Source organism: Lissotriton helveticus, chromosome 11 (assembly GCF_964261635.1).
Source record: "Lissotriton helveticus chromosome 11, aLisHel1.1, whole genome shotgun sequence".
Taxonomy (NCBI): Eukaryota; Metazoa; Chordata; class Amphibia; order Caudata; family Salamandridae; genus Lissotriton; species Lissotriton helveticus.
This window is the reverse complement of record NC_136072.1, coordinates 75,309,456-75,329,844: the sequence shown is the minus strand read 5'-3', so window position 1 is coordinate 75,329,844 and position 20,389 is coordinate 75,309,456. Positions and strand designations below refer to the sequence as shown.

Below are 20,389 nucleotides of genomic sequence, written 5' to 3'. Positions count from 1 at the left end.
AGATCAGCAGCAGAACCTGGTTTCTATCCAGAAAGAGCTGGAGGGATTAAAAGCTAAATATCAGGCTAGTCTAGACAAGATTATTAAGGATAGATGGGATGCGAGTAAGTTGCGCGTCTGTTTTAATGTTTTCCTGTGCCTCGGTTCTACCAAGGAACAAGATGGCTGCCAACACTTCCTTGTTTGGAGTGTTGACAGCCAATTAGCATACAGCTCATGCTCGGCAGGGTGCGTGGATCCTGCGTGGCCATAGACGTATATGTGATTTTGATTTAGATTTTCTCAGGAACTACTGAACGGATTTACACCATTTAACCAAAAGGCATGACTCTGAACCAAGGTCTACCTTTCTGCCAAATTTGGTGTAATTCTGTTCAGCAGTTCAGGCTATAGCTGCGATTAAAGGTTCCTATGGGAAATTGCATGGGTAAAACACGTTTTGGACCCCCCTTTTTTCTCGGCCCCCGCTTGACGAATCACCCCGAGACAGGATCGGAGTGGACCAAAGCGGGCCATAAGTTCTGAAAATTTTGCGAAGATTTGTCAACCGGTGCCAAAGTTATTCCAAATAGAATGTTGGCCATTTCCCAAGAGATCTCTGCACTTCCGCAACACCTGAGGCGAAGAGAGATCACACAAATCCTCTCAGAATTAGGCACTCTTGATGTTTTATTAGAGCTTCAAATCTGATGCGTTTCAGACTGGAATGTCCTTGCTCACAGATAGCCAGGCAAAGCTTGCCATTTTTTTTTAATTTGCATTGTGCTAACCACTTGATCAATTAACATAGAAGAATCAGTGTGGTACTCATCCTGATTATCATAGGAAGTGATGTAAATCTTCCCTATTATTCAAACCATTAGTAAATGTACTGTCTAGTTCGAGTATAATTCTAGACTCCATCCTTCTCAACATCTTCTCCCTGCCACCTCTTCTGTGAGGCTGAGGAATCACTGTCACTACAAAATATCTCAAGCATTGTAAATCATTGCTTGAAATGTCTCGCTACCGGATATGAGTTATCGTTATTCACAATAGCTTGTAGATGTTGCAGGATTCTGACATGCACCTGTAGCTTTGTGCTTCCCACATAACGTAAGCAAAAAGTGCATTTCAGAACATACACTGCATACTCCCTCCTGCAGTTGTAACTTCCTTTGATGGTAATCATGTCTGGGCTAAAGGGGGTGGAATACTGGGTAGTGTTGATTCCAAACCTGCACGCCCTACAGGAGGAACATTTCTCAAACCCCAGCCGGGGCTGTAACCACATCTTGACTTTATCCAGTTCTGGGCTACTCTTCAGGATATGGGTTTTCATAGAAGGTCCTTTTCTATAAGTTATGGTAGGGTGAGTGGGGAGTCTAGGGGCTAACACCCCATCAGTAAGAAGTATCGGCAAGCTGCGTGTGATTATGAACCTGATTTTTCTTTCTTGTTTGTTGTACGCTGTCACAAACCTTGGGACAGCTTTGTAATCATTTCCATCATTGGCTTTATTTGCATCCTAATTGTCTGGAAATAGGGATTCCCTAGATCTAGCATTCATCTTCCTGACTGCCTCTTTAAAAATGGAGTTATTATATCCTCTTTGCTTGAATCTAACAAGTGCTTGTTCTGTACATCTGACTAGGGCTTCCTCGGTACTGCAGATTCTTTTCAAGCGCAATAATTCGCCATATGAGATATTATTGATCAAATGTCTGGGGTGAGCACTGCTGGCATGGAGCGTGGAATTGCCAGCAGTGGTTTTTCTGTATAGGGTCATTGCTATTTTTCCATCACGTAAAAAAAACGTACCTTCCAAAAAGTCTACACTTTCCTTACTTAAATGGGAGGTAAATTTCAGGTTGGCATGCTTTATTTGGTTAATAAAATCAATCGCACTTTGCTCATCCTCTCTCCATATAATGAAAACATCATCAATATACCTTATCCATTTTAAAACATGATTGAAAGATACAGTGCTGTGTGTGTGTATATATATATATATATATATACACACATATATATATATATATAATATATAACATGTCAGCAGCTTCTCCTATCCTCAGGCACAGGCCTTGATAATATATAGCTATTCCTTACAGTCCAGTATGGCATGTCCCACTGTTTTTTTAATATTTATTTTTATTATTTGAAGAAAAAACAAGAGAGTGAGTACATACATCGGGTACCGTACAACAGAGCACATTGCGGAGGTGAACAGGCAATAGACTAAAGGGGTGCATATCAATTAAACAATGACTGAGACGTCAACACTAGCAAATACGTGGCAGGAGTAAGGACAAAACAATCCACAACCCGGCTAGGCTGAAACCTTCAGGGCCCGTCCACCCGCAAAATCAGGATGATTATAGCCAGAACACATGACACCCGAATATGAGAAACAGAGCAGCTCAGGATTATCCACCCACATCTCGTAGAAGAAAGAAAGAAAAGAAGAGAAGGCCATAGAAACAAAATAAAGACAAAACAAAAAACTCCTGTCCCCCCACCCTGCACCCCTGCAGATGGCTACAGCCCAACCCACTAGCAGCGTGCCTGTCGCCCCAGCTAACTAAGCCCTAAAAGAAGGAAGAAACGGAGGAGGGCATCGTCTATCGTATCCCCGGCCCCCCTTGCCCCCGCCCGAACCAAGAATCCCCTGAAGTAAATCAAAAACGTAGTAAGCTGTAAATTCGTGGCGTAACAGGGGAAACTTCAATGCCTTCCATAGACAGTACCATCGCAAACCCCGTGTCTCCAGCGAGACTCGATGTGAAACTCAGTCTCTCAATCTCAACCTTGTCCCCTTCGAGCAGACACCCGAACCCCTTCCGGACGAATAGCCGCTTCAGCAGGATAGTCAAAACATAAAAAGATCGGAACAGAGTCAAAACCAGGATGTAGCACCCGGGTGGACAGTGCCGATAACTCCACCAGGGTCCGAGACTCCCCTAACCCTCACGGATGCACAGTGTTGTTGCGGCCGCCATCTTAGCGGCCTAGACACACAGGGGAGTAACGCAGGCCCAGGCCGACAACAGTTCCCTGCGTTGGGTTCCGGTAGGGGAGCAGCAGGTAGTCCATCCATAATCAGCAGTAGTCTTAGGCTACACGATCCAGCCACCACTTCGTGTTCTCTCCGTTCACACACAACACCGTTCAAAGGCTCCGACACCTCCCACAGCACAGGGTCTGGATCCTCCGTCGAAGTGGCCATCAAGGGCGTCTCGAGTAGTTCCGCTTCCCGCAGTGGAACAGGGTCCAGTCCGGTCCGCTCAATTCCAGTCAAGCAAGTTATCATTGTGCGTAGGTGTGGATCAATACACTCATGGAATGACACTATGGCCGCCAACACAGTTAGTAGTGACGGGACACTACCGGTTCCTTCCACAACACTGCATTCGGTCTCAATCATAGTGTCGGCTCCGGAGAGCCCGGTCCCTCGGAGAGCATGTCCCACTGTTGATCGCAACAAAATAAAGCATCTATTGTTTGTTGAGTATATCTCACACGCAATGATATAGCACCACAGAGACTAGAATGGGAGTGGTGTATGTGCGCACTGGAATATTTCAGGGTCTACAACACCTTGTCAGGCAGCTTCTGTAGACTTAGTAAATCCCTGCGCTTAACGCACAAAGTGTTTCAATATTGTTGTCTCACGTTTCAATATAAAACTTTTATTTGCATAGTTATATCACGTTTTATATTAATTTGGATGTTTTTCATTTGTTGAAAATGTGAGTTGAGTCTGTTGTCACTCACTGACAGACTCCAACATGTATGTATTTCTTTTATGTCTACACATTGTTCTTGAATTCACTTAAGTAACTGAAAAAGACGGTGAGGTTGAAACACGTCAGTCAATAAATGTATTTCTATAAAATAATCCTGTGTGTGACTTTACCATAGGGTTGCAAAACGTAAGGAATATATATATATTTGGAGAAAGAACTAGCAGGAATAGAAATGGATGCAGATCTTAAAAAATTCAAAGAGGAACTTGAATATTACATCACAAAGCACGAAGAATCGGTGAAATTGCGAAAACAAAATAAATTCCAGAGAGACAAGGAAGACTACCAAGAAGGCAGGATATTTACATATGCACGCAAGTTTGATAGATTAAAAAATAACGAAAGCATGAATTTTGGTGCGGATCAAGGAAGCTTATCCTCATTAACGTCAACGGATGCGAGTCTAAGCGGAGAGGAAGGCGGCTCAAAGGAACAAAGAGCAAAAATATATTTTTTAGACAAGATGAAACTCTGGCTACAACAAAAAACTGGGAGAAAATGGGCCCCCCTCCGTCAACCAGGGGCAGAGGAAGAGGCAGAGGATATGCCCGAAAAAATCAACCAGGAGAGGCAAGCGGCAGCACAAGCATAAATTCTGGAGAGGGTCGCGTGGGAACAATGACCCGGAGCATGCGGCAAAAATGGAACTAACATCCCATACAGTGCCACATCTTGAATCCGAAGTCACAGATACGGATCAAGAATTGGAAATAGTCAACCTGTCCAAAAGGAACTTCACAGACTTGGAATTGAATATTTTGAAAAGAGGCTTAAGCTTTTGCCCTACTAACAAAATTGATCTAGCAGAGACTCGGATTGACCTTTATAAATTCATAAGGAAGATAAAATTGGCCAAATTATTTGCGGAAAATCCCAAGATGGACAAATTCGAGCGACATATTCCACAAATCGCGATGACCTTACCTTCAAGAGATGCACAAGGCCTCATGACCCTAATTGAACTAAATGAAGATCCGCAACAAGAACCAGCAAACATCGAGGAACATGTTCCCCAGATGGGGGCAGGTTGCAGTAAATTGCGGCCACCTTCCAAATTCTATCCACAACTACCTCCAGGAAATAAAATTGACTTTTTTCATGAATGTGTTATAAAAGATCTATATAACTTATCACAACCTAAAACAAAGGATAACCTCTCAATTAAGGAACGACAAGCACTGAATAGTTTACAAGCAGACATGACCATAGAGATAAAAATGGCCGACAAAGGCGGCAATGTCGTCATCCTGGACAAAGACACCTACATGAAGGAAGCATATTCACAGCTTAAAAACAAAGAATATTATGCCAAACTTCCGTGTAACCCCACAAGCAAATGGAAGGGAGAATTAGATACCAAACTGGACGGCTGGCTAGCTCAAAATCTCTTAAATAATGATGAAGTGAAATACCTTAAGACAACATACCCCAAAACGGCAACTATATACTTCTTGCCCAAGATACACAAACATCCCACGAAACCACCAGGGAGACCCATAATTTCAGCGAAGGAGTCTCTTTTGGAGCCTATTGCAAATTATCTAGACATTTTCTTGTTACCCTATGTGAAAGGTCTGACATCATATCGCCAGGATACAGGTGATTTATTAAGACATCTGCAGGAAACACCGTGGCAAGCCGCATACAAACTGATCACCATGGATGTGGTTTCGCTGTACTCAAATATACAAAATGATATTGGCCTGAGAGCATGTGAACATTTCTTGGCAGAACGAGACATACAGTACACAAACCACAATAACATGTTAAAGGAGATGATCGAGCTGTGCTTAGAACAAAATGCGTTTATGTTTGGAGATCAAATGTATAGGCAAATAAAAGGCACAGCGATGGGCTTTTCTTTCAGCCCATCATATGCCTGTCTGACTATGGGTCTCTGGGAACAGGAATGGGCTTGGAGAAATGAAAATGAAAGATTTCAAAACAAAACAATAACTTGGCTTCGATATATCGATGACCTGCTGTTGGTCTGGGATGGTACAAAAGAAGAATTTACTGAATATTTCAACATCCTGAATAACTCAGATTAAAATCTTAAATTCACTTATGAAATCAATGAATCCAGAGTAGTGTTTCTTGACACAGAAGTATACATTGAAAATAGCGAGGTACACACGACACTGCATCGCAAAACAACTGCCACGAACTCGGTGCTACATTCACAAAGTTTTCACCAGACCAGCCTGATGAAAAACATTCCATATGGGGAATTTCTCCGTATAAAACGAATCTGCTCAAAGAAGGAAGAATGGCTAAAACATCGTCAAAAAGCGGAAGTAAGATTCAAAAAGAGGATGTACAATCAAGGTACAATTGAGTCCGCCTTACAGAGTACTGAGATGCGATCAAGAACTGATCTAATCACAGAGAAGAAAAAGACAACAGCAGAAGAGAATAAAATAAGGCTGATAACAACCTTTTCAACTAGCAATAATCAAGTCTTGACAATTTTGAGAAAAAATTGGCACATCTTGCATATGGATTCAACAACTGCCAAAATCGTGAGGGATCATCCACAGGTGACCTACAAAAGAGCAAAAAACCTACGGGACAAACTTGTACACAGTCACTTCCAAATGCCAAAAAAAACAGAACTGTGGCCAAAAGCAAGAGGATTCTTCAAATGTTTGGGATGCAAGGTGTGCACCATCGCCGCAAATAAAGAAGAAGTTCCAATGGCAAATAACAGGATTTGGAAGATACAACAGCTTATCAATAGCAAGAGTCAGTATGCTGTCTACATAGTGGAATGCCCATGTGCTCTGAAATATGTAGGAAGCACAAAGTGTGAATTAAAAAAACAAATCCTCGAACATGTGAGGGCCACAATAAATTGCGACCGAAGTAACGCAATCCCGAGACATATGGAAAAGGAACACAACAGCGATTGGAAAAAATTGAAATTCTACGCCATTGAAACAGTTGCAAACAACCCACGTGGCGGTGATCGCATCAGAACTCTAAGACAAAAAGAATCAAAGCACATCCTGAACTTTCGAACATTGACCCCTCATGGATTGAACCAGGATGAGGAACTTCATTATCATCTCTAATCCAGACTGATGTTCCTCAAAATTCCCGGATATTGCAAGAATAAGGAGAAAAAACTCTCTCATTTACTGTAATTTTTAGCAATTTTAATTTGTCACTCACATTTAACTTTATAGTTTCTTCACTTGATATAAATAGTGCACATATATTGATAAGAACGAATTGTCATATTGAACGTACACAAGTAAATCCCTACACATACCCACTAGAGGGCAAAAGACTCATAGTGCCGACATAAATGGTCAGACACGATCACTGTTGTGATATTTGATTACAATAAAACCCACTAGAGGGTAAGAAGAGTCGATCTCACAATGTTGAGATACAAATAGGGATACATAAATGATCAAAATCAGTTGGATCGCACATCAAAAGATACACATACCACAATGCCTAGCGGCATTCACACAGGAAGTTACCTCTACTAGGAACTCCCCCTTTTTTGAAGTCACGAAAATACTTTATTTAACACGCTAAGACAAACAAACATCATAACTTTACCTCGTGAGAAAGCGGCGTGGTGCCGCGAAACGCGTCGAGGAGTATGCTGAGAATGAGCTGTGTAAAATAAAAGGAATCAGAACCACCAAATTGGGTTTGAGTCGTCCTTAACACCGGGAGTGCGAGAGACATTCTGCTTTGTCAGGAACCGGATTAATGTATATATACATATATATATATATATCCAAACACAAAAGAGCACCCATGTGAGAGAGGCCACAGGAACGTAGTGCAGTGATTTATTGGCAACAGCTAGGGCAAACAGAAGAGCAGGTAAATTCGAACTCAGTCCTTGACTTGGCTAAACGCGTTTCGGGAATCCAAGTTCCCTTTCTCAATGGCAAACAAAGTCCCGCAATCATCATCTTGCATAACAGACTCCAATTATATTCCTGGGACCGCCCCTGTGGGCGGAGCCAAACCCTTCTGCATTCTAGTCCAAGTAGTTTATTACTCAAGTGAGCGCAATCCGGTGCAGTGCAGTTATTCACTAAATTAGTCCCTAAGTGGGTTGAAGAACCCCCAGCCTTCATCTGTTGCCCATCTCACAAGCTGCGGCCCGCTCGTTGCTCCCGATATGAAGATGACACCGCACTGGCTACATCACTGGCCCGCTTAGCTGTGGGCCCCTCTTGCGACCGGGCATGGCTGCTATTTATCCAAACACAAAAGAGCACCCATGTGAGAGAGGCCACAGGAACGTAGTGCAGCGATTTATTGGCAACAGCTAGGGCAAACAGAAGAGCAGGTAAGTTCGAACTCAGTCCTTGACTTGACCAAACACATTTCAGGAACCCAAGTTCCCTTTCTCAATGGCAAACAAAGTCCTGCAATCACCATCTTGCTTAACAGACTCCGGGACTTTGTGAAAGGGAACTTGGATTCCCGAAAAGCGTTTGGCCAAGTCAAGGACTGAGTTCGAACTTACCTGGTCTTCTGTTATGCACTGCTTTAACCTTGTCTTGGAAAAAGGAGGCTAATGAATTACTGAAGGATTGATTGACCAAGTTATTTTTATTTTCTTGTAGCTTGGTCAGTTCTTTTATTGTTGCCAATAGCTATTTCGGGGAGCTTTGTGAAGACTCAATTTTAGAAGTGAAATCGAACTTTTTCCTTATAAAGCATTTATTTGTATGCTAAAATAGTACATTTGCAATGGTGGTGGTTATTTGTAAGATTATATGAGACATGCAATTGAAGTAATTCATTAGTAGTCTCCTTTATATGTGTGATTGTTTGTTAAGAGAGAATAATCTGAGATTTGGCATGAAGGCGATAGCATGGCACTATTAAGCCTCAAAAGGAGGGGGTTCAAGAATGGACTCTGGGGGTTTGCTTTTAGCTAATTTTATTAAAGCAGCTGAGTAAACCTCTTATCTAAAAGAAGGAATAACCTTTAGAATTAGAATGTAGTATGCTTGATTTGGAATATGTCATGAGGACCTTCCTCATTGTTTTCCTTTTTTTAAATCTAGTTGAGAAGAATCCAATGAAGGAGGATATTTTATCTGTTTTGAAGTAATGAATGTGTAGCTGAAGAGTACTGACACAACTAACATTATGGTTTCACAAACATGGTTCGAAAAAAACTTAATCTGATTTGATGAATTTTGGTTCATTTTAGTGAAAGTGAATTTGTTTGGGCTATAAAAAATATATATTATATTATAACCTTTATGAGTGTGAGATTTTCATAAGAATTGATTGTGGGTTGAAAATTAGCAAATTTTCATAATTAGAAAAGAGAATGAATCAGAAATAGTCAAGTTAAAGTCCGGGATAAGACCACATGGCGATTGTTTGGCGACCAATTTAGAAACGATATATAAGAAGGGTTTGTTAAACTTTCAGTTCACTATGTGGTGGTCAGATTACGACCTTGTTTCTTAGAAGTGTGAAGGTAAGAACAATGGAATATGTTGGTTTATCTGGAGTCATTACAGTGAAATGTAATCCTTCTGAGGCTATGCACTTAAGATGTGCCACATTTATTTTTTATCTTTCAGTCTCCTTTAACATGGGGTTAATTGGTTGACTTCTGTACTAGAGGACCATTTTCATGATTTCCTAGAAGGTGAGCCAATCGAATTTTAGATGGGTTAAAATGAGGACATTTGGGATACAATCATTATTTGTATTCATTCACATAGGGAGTGGGGGTGAGGAATTTCATTTATTGCAAGATGAATATTGGGTTAACTAAGTTCTTTGGATCTGATTTAACAGGGGATGGTTTATTGAGAAGTTATCTTAGTATATTCAACTTTCATAATCACTTGGCCTCAGTATAGAAGGAATTCGTTCTTTCTGGGTTTGGGTGGAGTAACAGAAATCTATTGTTAAAACGCGGTTTGTTATAGAATAAAAAAACCCTTTGGGCCCGATGTAGGTAATTCTAATTTACCGATTCATAAATACCGAATCATACCGATTCGGTATTTATGAATCGGAAAATTAGAAGGTGGGAGATGTAGGAAAGTTTTCATTTTGATTTACCGAATCGGTAAATACCAATTCGGTATTGCCCATTGATTCCTATGGGCCTTGAGTCCCATAGGAATCAATGGGCAATACCGAATCGGTATTTACCGATTCGGTAAATACCGAATCCTGCAAGGGTGCAGGGGGTGTCACTTTGACACCCTCTAGCACCCCAAGTAAAGGCATGTGTGACACGTGGCACACATACATGCCCTAAGGGCATGTCTGTGTGTCACATTGCACAGTGTGCATGCACAGATGTGCATGCACACCTGGATTAGGTATTTTACCACCCAATTCTATTGGGTGGTAAAATACCGAATTCTGAAGGCCTGCAGCACTGTAAACAGTGCTACCTACATCTGGGATTTACCGAATCGGTAAAATTACCGATTCGGTATTTTACAGAATCGGTAATTTTACCGATTCGGTAAATTTACCGAATCTGTGTAATATTGGCCCCTACATCTCAATCACCAAATACCGCTCGGTAACGGCCGAATTCGGCCGTTACCGACCGGTATTTGGTGACCTACATCGGGCCCATGGAGACTAATATTATCACATGTATTGGTATATGTGGAGTTGGGATTTTGATCTAATGACTGATCTGAAGTAGCCATATTGATGAGAAAAGAAAACTCCAGGTGAGTTGCTAAAGAACATTACCTAAATTAACTGATGAAATCGGTTTTGACGAAAGGTTACCACACAAATGTAGACGGGGTTCAGGGAGTGGGAGTTCTGTTTTACAATCCCTTTGTGTAGTTGGGTCTTTATTTAGGTTCCTAATCAATGTCCTTTATGTTGGAATACCATTTTTTTAACAGACACATCTTTTTTAAAATGACTACTTATACTTAAATATATATTTGGCAGCATTGTAGGGATGTTGTGTTGGGGAAATAATTAACAAACTATCCATATATGTTTTATTTTTTGGTCCATATTATGAGATTGAAATTATGCAATTTGACACATTAAAAATATTAGCTTTTTTCCAATAGAATACTTTTTAATAGTGCTTTTATATGAATGCAAATTACAGAATTCCAATTTCTGTATTAGAGATTATCTTGTTCTCATGCCATATACATAGCTTGGCAGTGCCATTCTGAATATGACTAATATTCAAGATGTTTAATTCTGTTAATGGAATGGAAATCATGTTCATAGAAATCTTTGCACAGTGAATATTATGCTTGCACAGCAGGTTTATAGGTTACTGGGTCATTTTCATATTGATTATGATATCTTTACTAAGATGATTATGTTCAACTAACAGAAATATAAAATAGTCTTTTGCTTTTGGTAGATTCGTTGTATTTTAGAAGTACGCTCTTATCATTTGTTCATTTTCAATTGACAGCCTAAAAGAATCGAAACACATGTCGGCTGTGTTAATCATTTAGTATTACTTGGATGAATGATAACATAAATAAATATCATTAGGATCTGAATATTGGATACCCAAATGGAATAAAGTTGTATACATTGTCAAAAAGTGGTCTGATCCTTTCTGAAAGAGAATCTTTTCTTTTCCTCGGATCCCATGTTCCACAGCCTCCCAAACTCCATCTGGAAGAGAGCAGCACTCGAAGACACGAAATGATAACCCTGTTTAATGAATCAAGTCTCCTCGGACAGAGTGACATTAAAAAGCTGTATTTCGACTGAAATCCGAAAAGTGCCATTTTGGTGCTCCATTTATGCTTATACATAAACATAAACAAAATACTATACATTTCACATTGCAGTGATTGATTGCATTTTAAAATGCCTTCATATCATTCTGTAATTATCGTCTGTACAAAAACACTTCAGCAGTCTTACCATCCATTATACCTTTTCAAACAACTCAGATCTGAAGTTAATTCTTTACCACCGCATTTGATGTTTCCCTCCCTAGGCCTTCTTTTAGATGACATGTTAAATCCAGGTGTAATCTCTGCTGTTTTAATAATGGTATCACATTCAGGATGCATGGTATTACCACTGGATGTAGGGCTTTTTTCTATCAACTTGTGGTATTAATAACAAACATGTATATGTTGCTTTTTATGCAGTTTACTGAGGGTAATATGAATTCATTCCAATTTGACACTAATTTGTGATTCTTCCATTATTGTAAATACACAGTATAATAGTAATACATCATAATGTGCCCACCATACATTTCTCTTCTACACTAATTTTTTGATCCAATAAAACCTGATTCATCAGCGATATTACCTTATTTTTGCTTGCTCTGTGAGAACCTTCATAGTACATTTGAATCCTGCAACAAGCTGAAGACCTGGCCTTTGAGTTAACCAACCTACCATAGATGTATATAGAGCTAGGTAAACACACCTACTCAGCACCAGGCGGTAGTGCGCTTTACAGATAGAAAATAAATTTCCTCTACTGTGGCCTGCGTCTTTCCCGTTCAGGGTACGATTCTTAAAATAATGGAGGACATTTACTAATTTGAGGAATTCACAATATGTTTCACCTGAAAGCCGACATACACAGCACTTATTTAGGAGATCTCACGTTGCACTTCACAATTTTTATCGTTCCAGTGAGGAGATTGAGATTCTCCGTTGCAGCGCGGGTATGTGTTGAACCAACCAATGCAGCATGACGCTGTCATTTTTCCCGTTTTTGCTGTGCATATTACTGGCACCCACTAGTTGATCTTGGTATAAACGCCTGTGATACACTAAATCAGGGTAGCGTATTTTCAGCCACGTCTCACTACTCTTGGTCCTCGTAGTCAACCTCCGTAGAAATAGTATGTCTGGGCTTCATGCAGCTTCTACTCTCACCTACTGTCTTTTTTCTTTATTTTTTCAACATAAGAGTTAATGACAATGTGCAAATCATATTTTTATTATGTCATTGTTTCTTTGTTGATACACTCTGTGATATCTCTGGTTACTCTTGACTTTTGTTGTAGTTCCACACGGAAGGAACCGAATTCTATCATCGCATTATTCAATTGGATGCACCCCTGAATAAGGGTTACAATAACCCGAAATGCATTGGCAATTTCCTCGCTTTGAACTTTTGATTTCATATTTGATTTCATGTAAATTGAGGTTTTTGATGTCTTGATAAAAGTACAAGAACAGGCAACGGTCAGTTGCATGTATTTACTTTTCAAACTTACACATAGACACTGGTAGGATTTAAAATACTGTTTGTACCCAATAATACAATGTTTTTGAAATTTCTATGCACTACGTTGTCTTAATTTTCACTTCATTATTAAAGAATACAAATTAAATCCTCCATTGAAGAAAATAAGGGCATCCACTACAACAATGAAGAGAGTGAATCTGTGGCTCTCGTACAGTGATGAAAAGCTATTAGGAGGTATCATTCATTCGAACGCAACCCAAAAAGTCAAGGACCAGAGTTTGAATACATCGCTTGTTCTCAAGCAGGATTTGTAAGTTATTATATCATGGCTTTTTGATCATTATTTCAACCATCTATTTGTCCATTTGTGTGATCTACAAGTTCAAGATCAAATCTCCTTTACAGTAACTATGGCTCTATTCTACATTGAATAGTGCAATGAGGCCGTTCAAGCCAAAATCCTTATCAAAATACAAAGAGCACAAAACTGTACTGTCTGCCAACCTCCTCAAGTTGAAAAGCACTTATCATGTTATTCAAGCTCTAAAATCACTTCACTGGTCACCTGTCAAACAAAGTATTTAATTTACCACCCTTTAAAGTCTTGCATTACTTGGCATTTCACTTTGTACTGTCTACCCTCCAAGTCGAAGTTTTATGTCGGCCTCCCAACCCTCTCTCTCAAAATCAACACCAAAACAAATAGATTGGGGACAAGTCCCAGCAGCAACAATCCTCCTCCATCTGGAATTCTCCTCTGACTCTCTGGCAGGAAAGCAGCTTTTTGCCATTCTACTGACATTCAAAGATTCACCTCTTTCATGGAGCATGTTCATCTTGATTAAGACCACTAATCTGCTTTTTCCATCCCTCTTCCTCATTGCAGATGCTTACATTTTTCACTATGTCACATGAATGTCTTTTACAAAAACAATTATAAGAATACAGAAAGAAAATAAAGAACTAGCTAAATAAATACAAAAAATAAACACAAATAAATGACCATAGAGAGTTGTACATCACTACCATAAAAAGGTGACTCTCAGAAACCAGTAAAGACTACAAACAATATCCATCTTGCAACTACATTGTTATACTAAGGTGGCTGCTACGGATATTCGAACACAGTATGTAACTTTCTTCTTAGGAGTTTACGCAAATGGGCTGTAAGTCCATAATGAACACTGAAGCTTTGTCTCAAAAGTCCAGCAGACCATTACATTGTAGAGATGGTGCATTTGTGTTTAACTCTAATGTTACAGGGCATGGACTCTGACATTGAGTTCACAGAGATTAGAGTGCACAGTGGGTTGGGGACCCTAGATGATTGACTGCTAATTCTGAAAGCCAAGGTACAATAGAAGAATATCAAACAGTGCACTATTTAATCTCAGAAGTGAAGAGACACATAATATACATACCTGTGCAGCTACCATGCAATGTTAAGGTGTTTCTAATGTGGTTATATATTTTTGCATCATTAACAATTTTCAGAATGTATTTTCACCTTGATTACACTTGCACACATTTGTATAATGCTTGCTTTGTCCTCCTGAGGCAAAAAGCCGGGAGTCTGTATTGGCAGCGTTTTAACTATTCATGTATTTTGTGATTTAAACTTTTGTTTGCGCCGCAAAGATTATCATTTTAAATTTGTGCCCATACCTGCAGTAACCTGTAACTTAGCTTTACAGTTCAGACGCCCTCACACAGCCGAGCTAGGTGCTGAGTGGAAGGTGCCATCTGACCCAAAAATAGCGGCTATCTTAGGCGTACAACCAGTCACAGCGCTCTAGCGATTGAGGCTACAGCATAAAAGCAGGGAGCGCGCTGTTCCGGGAGACTCCATTGTCCTCCTGAGGCAAAAAGCCGGGAGACCGCTCGTCTGTATTGGCAGCGTTTTAACTATTCGTGTATTTTGTGATTTAAACTTTTTCTTGCGCCGCAAAGATTATTATTTTAAATTTGTGCCCATACCTGCAGTAACCTGTAACTTAGCTTTACAGTTCAGACGCCCTCACACAGCCGAGCTAGGTGCTGAGTGGAAGGTGACATCTGACCCAAAAATAGCGGCCATCTTAGGCGTACAACCAGTCACAGTGCTCTAGCGATTGAGGCTACAGCATAAAAGCAGGGAGCGCGCTGTTCCGCGAGACTCCATTGTCCTCCTGAGGCGAAAAGCCGGGAGACCGCTTGTCTTTATTGGCAGCGTTTTAACTATTCGTGTATTTTGTGATTTAAACTTTTGTTTGCGCCGCAAAGATTATCATTTTAAATTTGTGCCCATACCTGCAGTAACCTGTAACTTAGCTTTACAGTTCAGACGCCCTCACACAGCCGAGCTAGGTGCTGAGTGGAAGGTGACATCTGACCCAAAAATAGCAGCCATCTTAGGCGTACAACCAGTCACAGATCTCTAGCGATTGAGGCTATAGCATAAAAGCAGACGGTTATGGTTCCGCGCAGCGGACGCGCCACTGTCGCGCCGAAGTCAAGCCAAAGTCCAGCCTGTATGCGCCCGTCTGCGCCAAGGACGGGCCTGGGCCCAGGCATACTGCTCAGGCTGATAAGAACCATCAGCTGTCTAGAGAACACTTACTATCCTTTAACAATAAACTAAGTTTTTGTCACCAGGCTCTCAACGTTGATACGTTGGCGGGCTCGATATGTTGCCATGGATGCAAACAGGTATTAGAACCTTACCAAAGACCGACAGAGAAAGGGGCACGTAGGACCCTGATCGGGGGTCTTATAAATGCTCGCTCCATGTGCAAGAACGCCACACATATTTTCGACCTTATTTTCACTAAATGTGTTATAAGATTTTTGAAACCTTAAGGACTAAGGCAGTGCATCTCACAGACCTGGGTGATCCCAGGCCTTGAAATATGTTATTAAGGTACAGGGGTTATGGCTATATCCCCCAGTGAGATAGTACGCAGACACACCACAAAGTGATTAGTTTAATCTTGTTACTACATGGTAAGACACATTTTTCAGATGGTGTGCGTGTCAACTCATATACAACGCATTTCACCTGAAAGCCTGCCAGATAGCATACTGGAAAAGGTTTGTATTTTCACCTGTACAATTGTATAGTGAACAACTGCACATAGAGTAATGTTACTGATGTGTGAAAGGCCATGTTTTTATTTATTCATGGTGTAAATATTTCTCCCTTTGGAAAAGAAAGAATATCAAACACCACATCTATTTTCAGAGGATTCCCTTTATAACCTAAAAAGAGGTGTACTCCTGCTCTTTACCAGAGTAACTCTTCAAAGTGTTGCGGAGTGAGGTTGGATTTGAAGGAAATTTGGGAATACCAACAAATGTGTAAGATTGTGGGTGTGCACACAATTCCAGGGCATTTGAGCCCTTCAATCCACATTCCCCTTTCACTCCCTCTCCAAGGGTCCGATTCACAGAACTAACTTAAGACAAAATCCTAAACTTACTAACATTTTGGTATTCACAGAAGGCACTTACTCATTTCAGTATTCACCGAATTTGGGAGTCCTAACTTTAGGACACCTAAATGCCTTCTGTGAATTCCAAAAGTCTTAAAGTTAGGATTTTTCTCAGTTTAGAAGTAGTAAAGTTAGGACTCCTAACTTTAGGACTCCTAAATACCTTCTGTGAATACCGAAAATCTTAAAGTTTGAATTTTTATCAGTTTAGAAGTAGTAAAGTTAGGACTCCTAACTTTAGGACTCCTAATCTGAGAAAAATCCGAACTATTCAGTATTCACAGAAGGCATTTAAGAGTCCTAAAGTTAGGAGTCCTAACTTTACTACTCCTAAACTGAGAAAAATTCTAACTTTAAGACTTTCGGTATTCACTGAGCCATAAATAGTCCTCCAAAATGTGGGGAAGGAGTTTTCTCTTCAGGAGGGGGTCCAAAGGATTGAGCTTGGATAGGTGCATGCAGAATGGAGAGTGGGTTAAGCGCCTGTTTGTACAAGGAGGGAGTTCTAAAGGTGGCTTATTGCGCCAGAGATGGATTGCTTCTTGGCTATGGTTACAGTGAATTTTACAGTCTTCATTTACGGAGTGCTTGCCACTGTAAACCTTGTTTTCCTTTAGGATAATCAGTAGGATATCCAAGTCAGGATGAGTTGAGGTCATGTGGCATGTGCTCCATAACCTTCTGTCCTTCTTCTAAAACTGATCAGTAAGAAGTAAAATTGGCTCTGACCACCTCTGTAACATGGCAGTATGAAAATACCCCTGCCACTGTGCAACAACATTCTGTCACAACATTATCAAATGTGGGGCCTATTTAGAGTGTGGATGATAAGATTCTACAACACAAACAAAGTCGATGTCCTCTCCGCTATATTATGGCAAAACAGAAGAAGCCTCATTTGTAATGGAGTTTCCCATCTGCCAAACGCTAAATATAACCCACTATTTCTTCATTCCCCAGTGCTTGTGAGCCTTACCCAATCTTCTGCATGTGAGGAAGGACTTGCTTCACCAACAGGAACATTGAAGTTACATTTGTGTTGAAAGCCTGAAATCACAAAGGAAACAATGAAAGTGGAATTGAATGTCTTCTTTGAGATATAGTCAAGAGAATCAGCCTTCCTCAGCGTGACTGCCTAGGAAATTACTGCTTGCCAATCATTTTTAGATGGAGTTGAGGATGTATTTATGCTTTTCCTCTGGGGTTTTGTTTTTTTACCACAAACAACATACCATTGCTCCAATCATAAAGTGCCCCTCTAAATACAGTATAAAGAACCCAGTCATTAGTGGAATACCATCAGTAGCATAGTTTGTACTGGTAATACAACAGCTTTGGAAGACACCTTTTAAAATTATCAGGAGAATTATGCTATTTTTTGTTAATCTTGCCACTTCCACAGCATTTCCTGGTAGTACTGTCCATATTTCCTTCGTCGTATGGAACTGAAGAATAAACAGTAACTAGTAAACCATACATTTATTCATCTCCATCCCATTACTACCACTTTTTTAAACAAGGAGCATGCTGTAAACCCAAAGTGCTTTTACAACGTTTAATCATAAGGAGTTAATCATCAATGGGACACCAAATTTTTAAAGATAACATTTGGGAAGGGCCACTTCAAAATATCAGTTCCAGCACTGGACAGCATAACTAATAACTAATAATGGATCTGGTTAGCAATGAGTATTTGATATATGCTCAGATATGTCAATAGCAAATGAGTCCTTTAGGTGATCAGAGAAGTAAAGTGATCTCTTCTGCTCACTGTCTACTGGTGATCAAGAGCAGGGCACACATGAACCTTGATTCCAAAGTGCCAACTAAGGGGATCTATTGCCCTACATGTTCCTGAAATACTTTGGTATTTGAGTTGGTAGAGGGTCAAAAGTAAGCACATGGCTGTCATTTCCGGGGAGTGCTGTTGGTCCATGTGGTGCTCTCTACAGGCTGTCTTGTTCTTATTGGTACCGGAGGTAATCTGTTGGCCTTTAGGTCTCTCATTGGTTCTGTATTTGAGCTGCTGAAATAGTTGGACGTGTGATTCTCTGCTGATTGCATGGTGGTGCATGGAAGTGACATGGTAATTTATTTATTTAATGGTTTTATAAGGCATTGGTGCACTTGGGTGAGTGATGGCATTTTGGTGAACTGCTGCAGTCCATGTTCTGAAAAGCTCTTTGTACCGTTTTGGTTGCGCTCCATTTTGTATCCTTTCCTACGGTACAAGCCTTCCAAATGGATGCTCGATCACTGTAATAATCCTGGGAGAATGTGCGAGCTGCAACCTCCAGTGTCAATTATTAGTATACGTTTTAATGACTGCAGTTAGTTAGGAAAGGGTGTCTGGTAGGTGTTGTTCAAGGTGGGGAAACAGACCTGTACTGTAGCTAAGTATGGAAGAGTGTTGTCTGCAGATAAGTCTCATTTCTGGCAGATGGGACTCAGTAAAATTCAGTGTAGCCTGATTCGCAGTAATGTTAATACCGTACAATTCACCTGGAAACCAAAAGGGAATGTACATTTCTTTTGTGAAAATAAGTGTAATCTATAGTGTTTTCACATTCTGTTATTTATATCTAAAATCTGTCCAGTTGTGGCTTTTGATTGGTACATAGTACATTTTGTGAGTTAGCATCCAGTTTCTAAGGCCAATTTTAACATAGCTCTATTTTTGTATATAATTGTGTTTGCAGTATATTTTACTGAGCCTCCCAGTAATACTCTTGAGCTGAGTGGGGACTCGCAAAATAAAAGTATTTTAAGAATTATGCAGTCTTACCTCAGTCCACTCTTCTTCTGTGGTATCAAAGATGCTCTTGGCATCGAACCCCACGGCTGCATTGGAGAATAGATAGTCAATTCTTCCATGTTTTTCTAAAGCCTTATTTGAAAACAAATTCAGAAAATTAGAGGACCATGAACAGTCACCATGTAATTATATGGCATTAGTTAGCATATTTAGGGCTAAAGAACATGTTTCATAGGCAGGAAAAAACAGCGGTGTTCAACATAGATCCAGGTGGGCAGAAGGCATCCCAACTTTTAAGAATACCCACCTAACATACATTTGGATAACTAAACTTTTAATTTAATACATTTACATTGTTAGTGATTAGTCCTCCAAAAAATGGTATGATAATCCCTCTTCTTTCAAAGAAACTACTATATCCATCACAATTTCTAACCAAGGACCATTGGGTAACACCTACATGCATTCAGATGAATGAGGGATTTGCAAACCTTATTACTACTCTGACACTCTATACATGATCTTTACAGACATTTCAACAGCCAAATTAATACCCGGGGCCAGAAATCTTCTTGAAGATGCTCCTTTAGTTTAACAATCCACTAATGTTCCTCATAGGCAATGTAAATCACACTACTATTAAACCTTCTGGAACAACTAATCTGGCGCCTCTGAATAAGAGCCCTTCCTTGCTAAAGAGTTTCACACTTGACTTTAGAATATGGGTGAAGTGCAGAACAAAGAATTCCCCTCTATGCCATTATTTCTTCCCAAACTCCAAACAATGATGAAAACTAGAGTCAACACACCTCATCCTTCTTCTATTCCTCCTGAGTAATTACACTCTGGGTGATAAGATCTATAGTTTTTTCAATGCATAACTCATCTTCCGCTGAAAGCTCTTTCACAGCTGAATCTGAACAGTTGGAGACTAATCTTGGCAACAGTTAGCCATGTAGTTGTCAGACCCAAGTATGTATTCCACATTAAATGAGTACTCTTGACGCCTGACAACCCATTAACTAATGCAAACAGATACCAAGTCAAGGCCCTTCAAACAAAAAAGCTCTCTCTGGGGTTCATTATGTGACCTAATGGTAAATTAAGATTTTCACAGGAAACAACACATTTTTCTACAGCCCCATTCAAAGCTATAGCCCCCCTCTCTTTTACAGAGTAATTATACTCCGCCCCTC

The 20,389-nt window shown here is 40.1% G+C and overlaps 1 protein-coding gene across 5 annotated transcripts in view; it reads right to left on the bottom strand.

The window, feature by feature from the left end:
- LOC144791618 (dehydrogenase/reductase SDR family member 4-like) overlaps window positions 1-20,389 on the bottom strand; it is a 379,701-nt gene that overhangs the window by 39,736 nt on the left and 319,576 nt on the right. For all 5 annotated transcript variants that reach the window (XM_078666343.1, XM_078666346.1, XM_078666345.1 and 2 more), the window contains exons 5-6: window positions 19,224-19,325; window positions 17,415-17,485 (exon numbers count right to left, since the gene is read on the bottom strand). In XM_078666343.1, coding sequence (XP_078522469.1) covers window positions 17,415-17,485; window positions 19,224-19,325 — 173 coding nt within the window. The remainder of the gene's footprint in view (window positions 1-17,414; window positions 17,486-19,223; window positions 19,326-20,389) is intronic.